The sequence below is a fragment of the Ciconia boyciana genome, chromosome 6 (assembly GCF_034638445.1).
Source record: "Ciconia boyciana chromosome 6, ASM3463844v1, whole genome shotgun sequence".
Lineage (NCBI taxonomy): Eukaryota > Metazoa > Chordata > Aves > Ciconiiformes > Ciconiidae > Ciconia > Ciconia boyciana.
Window position 1 is genome coordinate 13,589,715 of NC_132939.1, and position 12,559 is coordinate 13,602,273.

A 12,559-nucleotide genomic window follows, 5' to 3' on the forward strand; every position below is an offset into this window, starting at 1 on the left:
AAGCTGCAGAGAAACATCTCAGCATTTCTCTGTCTGGGGAAAGAGCAAAAGTAGCAGAGATCTGCTGTTATTTGGATCCTGCAACTTCTTTCTGTCCTGCTGGGAGAAATGGTGGAATTGGGGTTGTTAGCTGAAGTGCTTTCTCCATAGGGTTCAGCTGTGCTCACAAAGCATAACAATTTCTTGTCTCCTGCAAATGTCAGTGCATGGGTGGAACAGCCTCACTGATGTATACCTCCGTGTGATATTTCTATTCACAGTCACGTGCATACTTTCTTATTTTATATATGCAAATACAGAGTTTGTACAGGCAGCAAGGAGCAGGTAAATTCTGCAGGCACTGTTTATATGCCAGAGGCTTGGGCTCTAAAGCAGATTTTTGTATTTGGGTGTCCAATTTCCTGAGCAGTTTCTGAAACCTTCAGTCGGGGTGGCTCTGATGTCCAGGCGTGCACAGCATCTTCTCAGATTGGTCCCATTCCCGACCCACAGGTTCTGTCAAATGCAATAACCATAATTAGGGAACTACATGCAGATTTTGGCAAACATTACATAAGAGAAAGGCGGAGCAGTACTGTGTAATATAGAACCATAAGAAAACCCTAAAAGCATTATAAACTGCTCTGCTTCAAGACAAGCTAACTGCTGTGAGGCTAATTCCTTAGAAAATATTACCCCGCTGTCCTGGCAAGGCATGCTCTTGTAGTACCCAGCGAGAGGTGTCCCACACCTTCTAGAGCATTCGGCAGTCCTCGGCAGCAGGCTCCATGGCTGGATGGGCCAACCGGCCTGATCCTGTGAGGATGACTATCTGTGTCTTCTGCAGAGGTTGGTGTTACGATTCCTTTGTTTATGAAACAATTACTTTTTGTCAGCCTTGTTCTCCTTTGGCATGTTGTGATATGAACAAACTGCTCCACTTTTTCTTTTCTGCCTTCAGATTTCAGATTCTTCCAGACCCTTTTTTGGGGGGGGGGTGCTAAAACCCTGCCAAAACTACCTTAAGGGATACAGTGACAATTATGTTCTGTTTGTACTACAAATCCTGTACAGTATCCCCTTTAAATGTATTTATATTGTTTTGTTTCATTTTGGAACAGGATTAGAATGGAATGTAACCTATTGTACCACAGCAAACAATCTGCACTTCCATAGATAGCATGAAGTTTTCCAGTTACATCTTGATACCTCCAAGGCAATCGTGTAACAGCTTTCCTAGTGACTTGATGTGAGAAATATGCATCTTCACATAAAAGGAAATGGGCCAATATATAGTAGAGATACTGACTCTCACTACTATGCCCTTTTACTGCAAATAAGACATTTTTCTTTAATAACTCAGATTAATTGAACTTTATTTTCTATGCTAATTAATCCATCAACTTGGTAGGCTCTTTTCTAGAGCTGTTCTTGGGCTGTGGCTCTGCGATACACATATGTCAGCAGTGAAGATGATTTGAGCAGTTCCTGCTGAAGGCTTAGCCTCACCCAGCCGGTCACGGCCCTCTCCAGTGGACATTACAATGCCCACAGTGCTATAGGGCAGCAACCTGGGCAGGGGCAGAAGGGAGAGCAGGAGCACACGGTGGGGAAGGAACAGGGGTGAAGCTGCTGTAACATGAATCTGAGTGTACCTTGTAAAATACAGATTTTTAGTTTGGTTTAGTGTATGATTTTGTTTTACTAATTGCCTTGATTTAGTATGTTAAAAAATTGCTTTCTAAAGGGTGTGACTGAAGTCTTAGCTCTCCTCTATCTATGCAAGCCCATAGGCTTGTGCCCAGTAAGAGCACAGTGGATATACAAGGATCACAGTGGTGAAAGCAGGGACCTTCTCAGCGGGTTTCTGCTGACAGAGCCTCAGCTGCAAGACCCACCAGTACTGGAAAATCTGCAAAACTTTCCTTACTGGGAGGCCATGAACAGTCTCTGCAGCCCAGAAGAAGGGTGTAGACAGCCAGAGAGACACCAGGCCTGTATCCTTTGGGACATGCATGGATCCAGGGCAGCTCCTTGGCAGCCTGGGCTGTCAGTGGCCTTCTGGCTGGGATCCACAGCTGTGCCAACCCCTGTCCCCAGGGACAATCATGGCATGTAAGTTGCTGTTTTATGGGATCTTCACAAGCATCTTGGGCTTTACTGCCATGGGAGTTGCTGCGGATGTTGAGGGGTGCTAGTTCTAGCTAGTGGGGCAATACTGGAGTATAAAATACTGCATCCTCAAAACAATGTCCTGCGGTTCGTTGCCACAGCAGGCAGCTGGTTCATGGGAACAGTAGGAGACACACATTTCTATCATATAGAGCAGACATCTGAAAAGACCCAGTTCTCAGAGCAGAAAGCCTGATAATGTCAGGATTTCTTGCCTGGTAACTGTACTTGCAGAAATAATATGAAAACTTGCAGGGTCTGTTTCAGCCTATCCTACCTCTCTCTTCCCTCTCACATTAAAAATGCTCCTCCAGCATTTTTCTAGGCTGAGATGAGCCAGCCCCACGAGTCAGTGGAGGAGCAGATGCCTGAACATGAAGTGTGTACATTAAAACATGAAAAACAGTCGTTAGGTGGGACTAGTTCATCCTGCATTTGCTGAGGCTGGAGAGGGGAATTCATTACACTGTGAAAGCAACTTTTGTGGGATGCAGGCTAATGTTTATGGAACTGAAAAAAGCTCACTGGAAAACCTTTTCTTCCCCCTGCCTTCTTCCCTCCATCCTGCCCTCCCCCAAGCACCTTTGACAGCCCTGCGCACATTGGGTGCTCTGGCATTAAAAGTTCATGTTTCACATATAACAAGAAGACTTTAAGACAAGCTTTTGGATTTAAAACACCCACAGTTTTCTCATGGTCTGAATTTGGATTGGCCCTAACAAGGAGTCAAGAGCTGCCACAGAAGCTGGCTTGTGACTGACGTATTCATTTTAGACTCTCAACATTTGAATTGTTCTGATTCCTGACACCATTAAAGAACATCTCTGTTTCTGGGTGCATTGGCTTGCTGGTGAGGCTAGGGCTTGTGTGGCCATGAGGCTGTGATTGTGATCTGATCTGACACAATAACCTGATTTCTGCAAATCTACTTTTCAGTCTCTGTATTTGTAGGTCTGTTATTCTTTAAATTAAGCCAGCAACAAAACAGCAGACTTTCCAAGAAGGAGCCTTGCTGGGTTTTCAAGTATGTCTCTCTTTCTGAAACTGACAAGCCTTATCTAGTATATGCAGAAAAATGTTCATGGGAGGCATCTCCTCTATCTTCTTGATGTCATCCATTCAAGCTACACACCCCATCAGATTGTGTGTGGCTCTAATATAACTGAGCAGGTGAAATGTGCTGGGAGGTTATTCAGGAATACCATGTGTCCCTGTTTAAGCTTTGGATTGAATCTGCATCTTTCATTGTTCCAAGATCAAGACAGTCCTAGAGCCAGGTAGGATTAAAATAGTGTCCTTTTCAATCTCCTGCGGAAGGGAGTAAACATTACACAATGTGTGTGTGAAAATGCATTTTCATTGTAATTTAGAGTTCAATATTTCTATATACTATTGCTTTTATATGATCATTGCTTTAATTACAGCTAATTGCAATTGAAGCATCTACAGTTCTGGTCTCAAAGGGAGCCCAGGGTGTTAGAGGCTTATGCAGAACTAACGCATGTGCTTTGCAAAGGCCACTTCCTTCAGACAACTCAGCTGCTGCGGTGCATTTGTGATGGTCCTTTTTCATCTGGCCTTGGGGCAGCCCTTACTGCTTCCTCTGGTTTTCCTAATAATGCTCTCTGGGGAGTTATTCAGAAGATCTCAGGCGAGATGTCCTGTCCCATTTTGGGGAGGAAGGAGCACAGCCCTTCTGGAGTCTTCAGGTTGATGCTAGTCTATTTCTTGCTGCAGTCCTGCTGCTTTGAGATGGCAGGTAGGACTATGGTGCATGTTTCTCCTTCTTGCTGTTTGGTAGGTCTGTTTTTGCTGCCTTTCCTCTCCACACAGTGTATCTTCAGGTAGATGGGAGAAGCTGGGAGGAGAAGTGCAGGAGCAAAAATGTTGTGTTTGGTCCCCACTGCTTTGGTTCTTCTGATGTCAGCATGCTGGGACTAGCATTCTCCAGTTAGTTCTGGGACTATGAAACCAGGAGCTTTCCTGACACCCCACAGCCTCCCCAGTATCTTAAAAAACCCAAACCACGGAGTTATGTGTCTGAATGGCTGGCAAGTATGCACACTACAGGGACAGCCTGCCTTGCTTTGAAAGCAGGCGTGTGCAGTGTGTGAGAGACTCTCAGTGCTATGCCAGACTGGGAGGAGATCTCTGAAGGCTCCCCTCAATTTCAAGCACATGGGCAGGGAGGTGTGATTTGAAAGAAAAATGGCAGGCTTATTTTTTGGAGCAAAAGCCTCCTGTTTCTCCTGCCAGAGCATGTTTTGGAGTGGGCTTTAGTCAGTAAAACTTCAGATTAAACTCACTATAAAAAAGACTGTCCTGAGCCACTTGCACACCAGCTCTGATGCAGATCTCAGCTCCTCCATCTCGTAGCCAAGTTCCTGTCAGTTTATGTTCATCCTCTTGGGAAACTGTCTCGTTATCAACAAAACTCATTAACATTTTCATTTGTGATACTGGACTAAGGCTGAAAATATCCTGGGCTCCATGAAAACAAATTGAAAACAAATCAAAACCAAAACATCATCCCCTCCATCCCTCTTCTTCCAGGAGTGCAGTGCATCAAGGCAGAGTCACTCAGATGCCTCTCAGCTGTGCTACTTTACCGTGCAGCTTCCCTGAACTGGACCTATTCATCATGTGGAAGAGTGAGCCTTGGAGGACATGACTCCAAGGCTTTGTTGCTACCTTGTAGAGCACAGCCTGCAACTTTGAAGCACACTCTTCTGGGAAGAGAGGAGGTTAAACCAGTACTGTTGGCCAGACCCAGTGCCCAAGTCTACCCCTAGTGAAGAGAGGTGTGTCCAGGCAGAGAAGGGAGGAGTGTCATGTCCTATATGATGTTTTTCTGGGAAAGAAGCAAACTAAAGCACAATGAGCAGGTGTTTTAGATCCATCTTTGAGGTGTAAACTAATGGCTGAGAGGGGAGGTTATGTGAAGAGTTGCCAGTGTTAGAAATTTGAGAAGTCCTGCCCTTCAGAATGGCTCTGCCTGAGGCTCTTGCTTGCTGCCTCTTACAGATGATTTGTACGCACCTGGGAGGCTGTGCTGTTTGCAAGGAAAAGTCTCTGAAATAACAGAAAAGGACGTCCTATATGATGAGTGCAAGGATGGGAGAATCCCAGCTCTCAGAGACATGTAGCCTTTAAGACGTTTGAAAACAATGATATTTCATAAAGGAGAATCTTTGAGTAAGCACTAAGCAGTTATTGTTTCTGGTCTTATAGATGACCCAGGAATGTGATGTTTTTACTGGCACTCAGTGAGACAGCTCTTGGTTGGGAGCTATCCAAGGCTGCTGGCATGGCTTCGGCATTCCTGCAGATTTGACACAATGATTTTAACCAAAATCCCACATGCTTGATATAATCACTCAGTGCCTTTAGAAAGGGTTTTATACCTAATATGGACAAAAAAGGGCTCTGCTTTTTCAGAGATGTGACGTGTAGTGAGCAGGTTTGGATCCAGAAATAGACTCATCTGTATTCACTTAGCTTTGGTATTTTTTTGTGGTCTTTATTATAACAGGCAGGCACCTGCTGACTGTCCAAGTCTAAATTGCAATATTCAGATTTAAAAAGCACAGCTACCCCTCAGTTTCTCTTGATTGACATCTGTGTGGCATGTAAATGTCAAACACACCATGGGGAAGTTAATCACTGTATCAGCAGAGTCTAATGTTGAGACAAAGATAAAAATATACTGGCCTTCTACGTGGATACAGAGATGATCAGCCACTTTGGCTAAATGTACAAGTGGGCAGAAGCTGATGGAAACAGTGACTGAGCTCCTTTATCACAGAGTTTTTATTAATGGAGATGATTCTGTCACTGCTGCATATCAATAATGTACAGCTGCGCAAAGAGGCTAAGTGATGCCAAAGTGATTCTTTTACAGCCACTTTTCACTCCATGCAGCACAAGCACAGCTGACTCCATGAGATGCAAGGAAGTAGGCAGCCTCTCCTATTGTCTCAGACCCCACTTTCAGCTTTTTGCTGCTGGGGTACTGGGGTTTGCTAGCGTACCTGCAGCCATTCTGTGCCATGACAGACGTAGCTCCTGGATGAGGCAGCATCAGGACTTCCTTGCATTGTATCTTGGGACTACATGTGACTGCATCTGAGGTCAACAAGCTGCCTTGTTAAAATAACAGCCCCTAGGAAGTGTGTGCCTGCTGATCTGGTGAAAATAAGTTGCAACTACACAAAACTGGAATGCTGTGTCACAGCTTATTAAAAATACAGTGGGAAGCTGCTATGCATGGATGTCACTGCCATCTACGCGCATTGTACACATGCAGGACACAGGCAGACCAGTTCTCTGCTCTGAGGACCTTGACAGTGAGGATGGTTTTTCTAAAGTGCTCAGTATTGGCCTAATTCTACTTCTTTTCCAGTGAATAAGCTGAATCCAGCAAGTGGTTGTACCCTTCTTTCACACACAGTGCTGATGGGCCTTTCCCTGCAGTGATATAGGCAGGGTTGCAGAGTCCAGTATGCTAAGGGAATACACATCAGTCATGCCAATTTAAACCATTTTTTTCTCTAGGAAATATGTTCAATAGGATGATTATAGAGGATGGTCTTTATAGTTGATTGGGGTTTTTTTTTTGGGGGGGGGGGGGATTTGCATCATTGGTTTATACTTGCCACTGTTTAAGTTATTTAAATCTTTCATGTTTATCATGCATTAATCTGAGGAAGTTAATGATTTAGCTCATGCAGCTTGCCTTTGCTTAGGTCTATGAGCTTGCTTTCTGTAAGTTGAGCTCTCTTTGAACATCATGGATTGAGTTGGGAACTAAAGCCATCATAACATCCCCTAGCATTGTAGTTCTCATCTCCCAGCACATAGCCCCAGGGTGGCCCCACTCCTCGTGCCGCAGCAGGAGCAGAGGACAATGATAGCACAGGCATGAGTTACAGTCATAGTTAAATGTGCTTTTATGGCTGCAAGCTGGAGCGATACTGGAATACAGCTCCAATGCGCTGTGATTTCCAAAGTGGATAAGCACTATTTACACTTTTTAGTTTCCTGTCTTATGGAAGAAATATGATGCTTTTCCAAGAGTAGCTATTTTGATGGAGAAACGGATAGTGAAAGATGTCACATGATGGCCAACTGTGTGATCAGACAGAGAAGTGTATTTCCTTATGATTCCAAATGAATATGTAATTTCAATCTCCTTTTTACTGTTATCAGCCAAGTGGAAAAGGCCCACGCCTACCTGAAGTTTATTGTGTCATCAGCCGGCTGGGGTGCTTTGACTTATTTTCCAAGGTAAGAAGATTTTTTTTTTCAATATTGCTTTTTAATTTGATTGTTTACTGAGACACATCTGCAGTGATGAAGCAGACAAGAAGAATTTATTCCTTTGATGGGAGATAACTGTATTTTACAGTTGCTGTTTTGGATATTCCATCCCTATTATTGGGTTCATCAAAGAATGTCTTATTACTTGTGTGACTGAGGCAGAACTTGATTCAAAAAACATCTGGGTGTCTGTATGATCTGGCTGACTGAAGTTTTTTCCATTGTTTTCTAAAGCCGTTCTGTGCTGAGCTGTAATTCTTGGCATCCACAGTTTGAATGATGGGCCAGTACCACTTTTACTCCAATACCCTGTGGAATGATGAGGTTAAGAAAAAAGATTATTTGATAAGTGAGTTCTATATGCTTAACAATACTGACATGATTTTTTATCCTAGGAGGCTAGGAAAGCATGGATAATCTTTTAATTGGCCTCCACATTAATGAATCCAAAGCTGCATTGTATGCTGATGTGGTTTACCTAGGTAATACATTTCTTGACACAAGAGTTTCGAGACAATAAGCAGGGCATTGCAGCTAAACTGAGAGATTGAATAGCCGTAGAAACAGTTAACTGCCAGTCAGCTCCAGAGCCACAAGCATTCTTCTTTTGTAAGACAAAAGTTTATTAAAATTAACTATTAATAACATTTCTGAATCCATTTGATTGATGTTTGAAATATCTCTCTAGCTGCCAGTTTAGGGCCTCCTAGTCCTCTGAGAGCATGTCCTGCAAAACCCAGTGAGCACCTCAGAGTATCGTATAGCATTTGCTGGTGATCTGTGGAGAACAATGATATGTCTAATGTCAAATGGCTGCCTTCCCCTTTTCCAATTTCGATACAGTGTTCCTAGAAATGTTGGTTTAATTTGCCAGAGATTTTCACTTTGGAGATGGGCAATCTCACAGAACTTACACAGATTTTTCTTGTTCCTTTGTATAGGAATAAAGTTGAAAAGAACCTGTAAATCACTGAAGTTAACAAAAATCATAGCATTTATATAGTTCATATGATCTAATAATAATACAGAATGTTATCTTCAAAGCAGGTTTCAAGCTTTTCTAGATAAAACTTTGTTTAACACAAATCTTCTGTGAAGAAAAACAATTGGGTTGCAATAGTTAATTGCTATTCTGCTTCTGACGTCTTTCATAAAGCTCTGAAATCAAGGGTTTATAACAGTGTCTCTTAGACATAATATGTATCTAAACACAGATATCTGTGAGTGAAATGGAATGCATTGTTCTGGGAGGATAACACAGCTCACCAAACTCATGGTATGGAGAGATGTCCTGAGGCTCTTTGTTTGCTTTTATATTTTTATCTAATTTTGATAGTGCACTAATTTTCAAAGGAAAACTTGGGAGAGGGAAAAAAAGGCAAAAAAAAAAAAAAGAAGAAAATTTAAGTATCCTCCTTACAACCAAGTATCACTGCAGCTGAGGTATAAAGTCAGACAAGGAAGGTCATTGCGCCAAAACTGCAAATAATCTGCTTTCCCTGTTCAATCTGTAACTTGAAAAAAAGTGTCTGATCATCCAGCTAAAGTGAACCCAAGGTTGATGGTGAGTGTAATTTCACTGGCTTCAGGAGGGGCTGTTCCCAGGCATTGTGGCAGGCAATATGGGCCTCAAATTCTTGGTCTGTGCAGGAAGGAAGGCTCCCACTCAATTGCATAATGGGCCCTGAATGGGACTGTAACACACCTGCGCTCTTTTTCAACAACCGGGCTCATGGAGGGGCTGGGCCACAAAAGGACCCCATCGCACTGGAGCCTGGCCACAGTGGTACTGTCCTACAGAGGGCTGGTCACCTCCTGACGGTACCGGCACCAGGGTGGGAGCAGGGTGTTTGGCAGCACGTGGTGCTGACCCCAGCCCTGGGCTGGATTTAGCACAGCTCTTAAACACACACTCCAAGCACCGCATTTGGAAAGGGTTGGGGTGAAACAGCTGTTAAATGAAGGGGGAAGAGTTTGAGCCTTAGCATCCCTGTTGGTTTTGAAGACAGATGTGGTGGGGATGGAGACAGAAGTTCTTGAAAAGTGAGACAGTCTCTTTTTCCAGCCTAGTAAGAGGAACCTGGGCTGTCCTAATTGATAAATCCCGTGAAAGAGAGGAAAGCGATCATGATGGTGCACTTTGCCAAATTAGTCAAAGCAAGAAACAGTTGTCTTTAGAGAAAAATGTGAGTGATGAAAGACCATGAGATATTAAACCTTGGATATTATTTATCAAAATGCAAAAGGAGTCCTCTGTTTTAAAATGTTTATCATCCTGTTTCTGATAGCCTGCATTATTTTCATCTTCCTCAAAGCCACTATTGCTCACGATTGTAATACCTACTGCTAAGACAGACTTGAGAACCACAGATATCTTTACTTCCAGCCAGTTCATTTGGTCATGGTTTCAACAGATGTTTTTGACCATTTTATCTCCTGAGATCTTCATTCAACTTTTATCCAGTTTAAATGCTCCTTTTTATTTGTGTTGTGAAGGTTGTTGGGACAGAGATATGACACACACATGGCCCCCAACTCCAGCAACATAAAGCATCAAATAGTGACTGCAGAAAAGGAGATATGTGTTGGGCACATTACAACTGCGTGCTGGCAGTGTGCAGGAGCACTAAGGGACCTGGGGCATAGGTGTGGTTCATTACTACTTCCCGTTTGGGCAGCTGGTTTTGTTTAGTGAGGATAGTTGTTGTGCTGCAAATTACATCAAGAATGAAATTCATATCTTCATTTATGGTTATCTGCCACTTCCATGGACTGGAATGCAAGCTATGTATATAGGGTCAGCTTTGCTTTAGTTAGGTCTTTACGATGTTGCAAGGAGGAAGGGGAAACTATGCACCAGTGAATGCCTCCGTTGGCATTTGGTGTCACTAGCTATCGTTTTAAGTCACCAGCTTGTGCTTAAGTATCTTTTAATGTTCTGTTTCAGTGAAAAGCGTTTCCAAGAGAAACAAGGGAAAATGTCTGGCTCAGACCCACTAACTCTTGTATGGCCTTTTGCTCTTGAGTGGTGGTTAAAAGATCACCATTTCAGGTCAAACCACTAACTGCTTTGAAGCTTGCTTTCTCGTCTTCTTTAGGTTTATCATCTATGTGGTCTGTCTAATGTGGGAAAACTTAGCTGTGATCTAATTTATGTTGGCCCATGTGACCAAAGAGAGAAGAAAAGAATAGTCCTCTCTATCTGTAAGAAGTTCCATCTACTTATTTCAAAACTAGATTGCCTGCTCTGCATCATATCAAACAGAAAATGACCTTAATGCAGGCACCCAGTGTAAACAGCTGGGCATGCTTCATGAGGCTGCTCACGGCTGGCTCCAGCTCAGCACAGACTGCGACGTGACTGCTGCCGCCACGGCCGGGACTCTTCCAGGACCTCTTTCCTGGTGGACCTCTGCTGGTACCATAGTGTGGCACGGTTTCTTTTCTTGCTGGTCTGGCTTTTTCCTGCCCTCTCAGTTGAAATGGAAGAGATGCCCAGGGCAGAAGAAAGTGTTTCTCCTTAATACAAATTTCAAGATGTACCACTGAGATGTGATGCTGACCTGGCCTGTGATAATGAGATTTGTCTCGATCTTTCTCTTTTTCAGCTCACCCTGTTGTTCAGGCAAAATCCCAACAATATAGATCCCTTTTACCATGCTGAGTCTTCTTTCTCCTTTCCAGATTTGTTACTTCTTCCTTGTCTCTGTGTTAACTGCATTCACAAAGAGGCTCCATTTTGTAATTGGAAAACATATCATTTTTAGCATATGATCGAATCCCATGGCTTTAACAGTAGAGAAGAAATGAATGGCAGAGGAGAATTAAACTTAGATCTGCCGTGTGTTTAGGCACATGTGGGTCAAAAGATGCTTCAAAAGTGTATGTGGTGCTGACATGTTTTGTCTCTTTCTCTCTTATGTCTTACTAATGGATCAGATCCTGGATGAGGTTGAAAGGAGAAGGGGAATATCTGCTGCCTTGGTTTATCCATTTATGAGGAGTCTGATGGAATCTCCTTTTCCTGCACCTGGAAAGACAATCAAAGTCAAAACCTTTCTGCCTGGAGCTGGAAATGAGGTAAAAAGCAACTGCAAACATTAAAAGTCAAAGCCTCCTCCCTCACCACTCCAATATCAAACAGCAAAAGAAAAACAGGAGGAGACATACAGATACTGCAAGGCATGTGAGGTGGCACACCCTCAAAATGAGCGGTGCAGGAGCTGCACCAGTGTTGGTATGCTAATGCTAGTTCCCATTGATGGTTATAAGCCAATTTATTGTCATGTATTTGTTATTTTACGTTTATTAATAAGTTGTCTTTAAGAAAAAAACACAAGCAACATAAATGTCCTGGTATGCCTGGCCTAGTGTAGCTAACAGACTACAGTGTTGCTGGGCTTTATCACAGTGATAACAAGCAAGTGTAACTTTCCCATGCTGACTGTACTTGAACAGTTCAGCAGCTGGTTGTTATTGCAAACCTCATTACTGCTGGTCCTGGCCTTGGTAGGAGGAGTGACCAGCAGCATTTAAATGGCTCTTTTTGGCAATAAATACCCTTTAACTGGCCGTCAAAGAAATAGTCTATATTTGGAAAAGCATGTCATATAAAAGTTTGTGTGTGTGTGTGCGCACATATAATAGATTTCACTTCCTTTTATTACTGACTCAAGTAGCTAGAAGCCTAGCATTATATACAATATATGCCTTACTGGAAAATGGCAATATTGGTGCCTTGCTTAAAAATTTTTTTGTAACTCGAGGCTTGCTAGCCATTCGCCGTGTCCAATTCTGCTCTCTGCATGTCCCTATGTAAGTACACAGTAGCTCCACTCAGATGGGCAAGCATATAGAGGAAATACATTACTGCAGATAGGAACAGAATTTGGCCCAGTTAGTGAAAGCAGGAAAAAAATTGTCCTCTAGGGTTATTTTACACTCCTTAGGGTTAGTTTTACAGTGCTATTACTATTTTTACACTTAATCATATTTTCTCCAAGCGTAATGCCACTGACTTCAATGGAGTGGGCCTGTAATGTCACTTGGTATGAAATATAAAGTGTTCCTTGTATAAGTGACTTGCAAG

The 12,559-nt window shown here is 42.9% G+C and overlaps 1 protein-coding gene across 6 annotated transcripts in view; it reads left to right on the forward strand.

The window, feature by feature from the left end:
* Window positions 1-12,559, forward strand: part of DENND2B (DENN domain containing 2B) — a 191,218-nt gene that overhangs the window by 150,427 nt on the left and 28,232 nt on the right. For all 6 annotated transcript variants that reach the window (XR_012043076.1, XM_072865267.1, XM_072865263.1 and 3 more), the window contains 2 exons: window positions 7,360-7,437; window positions 11,410-11,550. Coding sequence is in view for 5 of the 6 variants with exons in the window: in XM_072865267.1 (XP_072721368.1) it covers window positions 7,360-7,437; window positions 11,410-11,550 (219 nt within the window). In the remaining variant the exon portion in view is untranslated. The remainder of the gene's footprint in view (window positions 1-7,359; window positions 7,438-11,409; window positions 11,551-12,559) is intronic.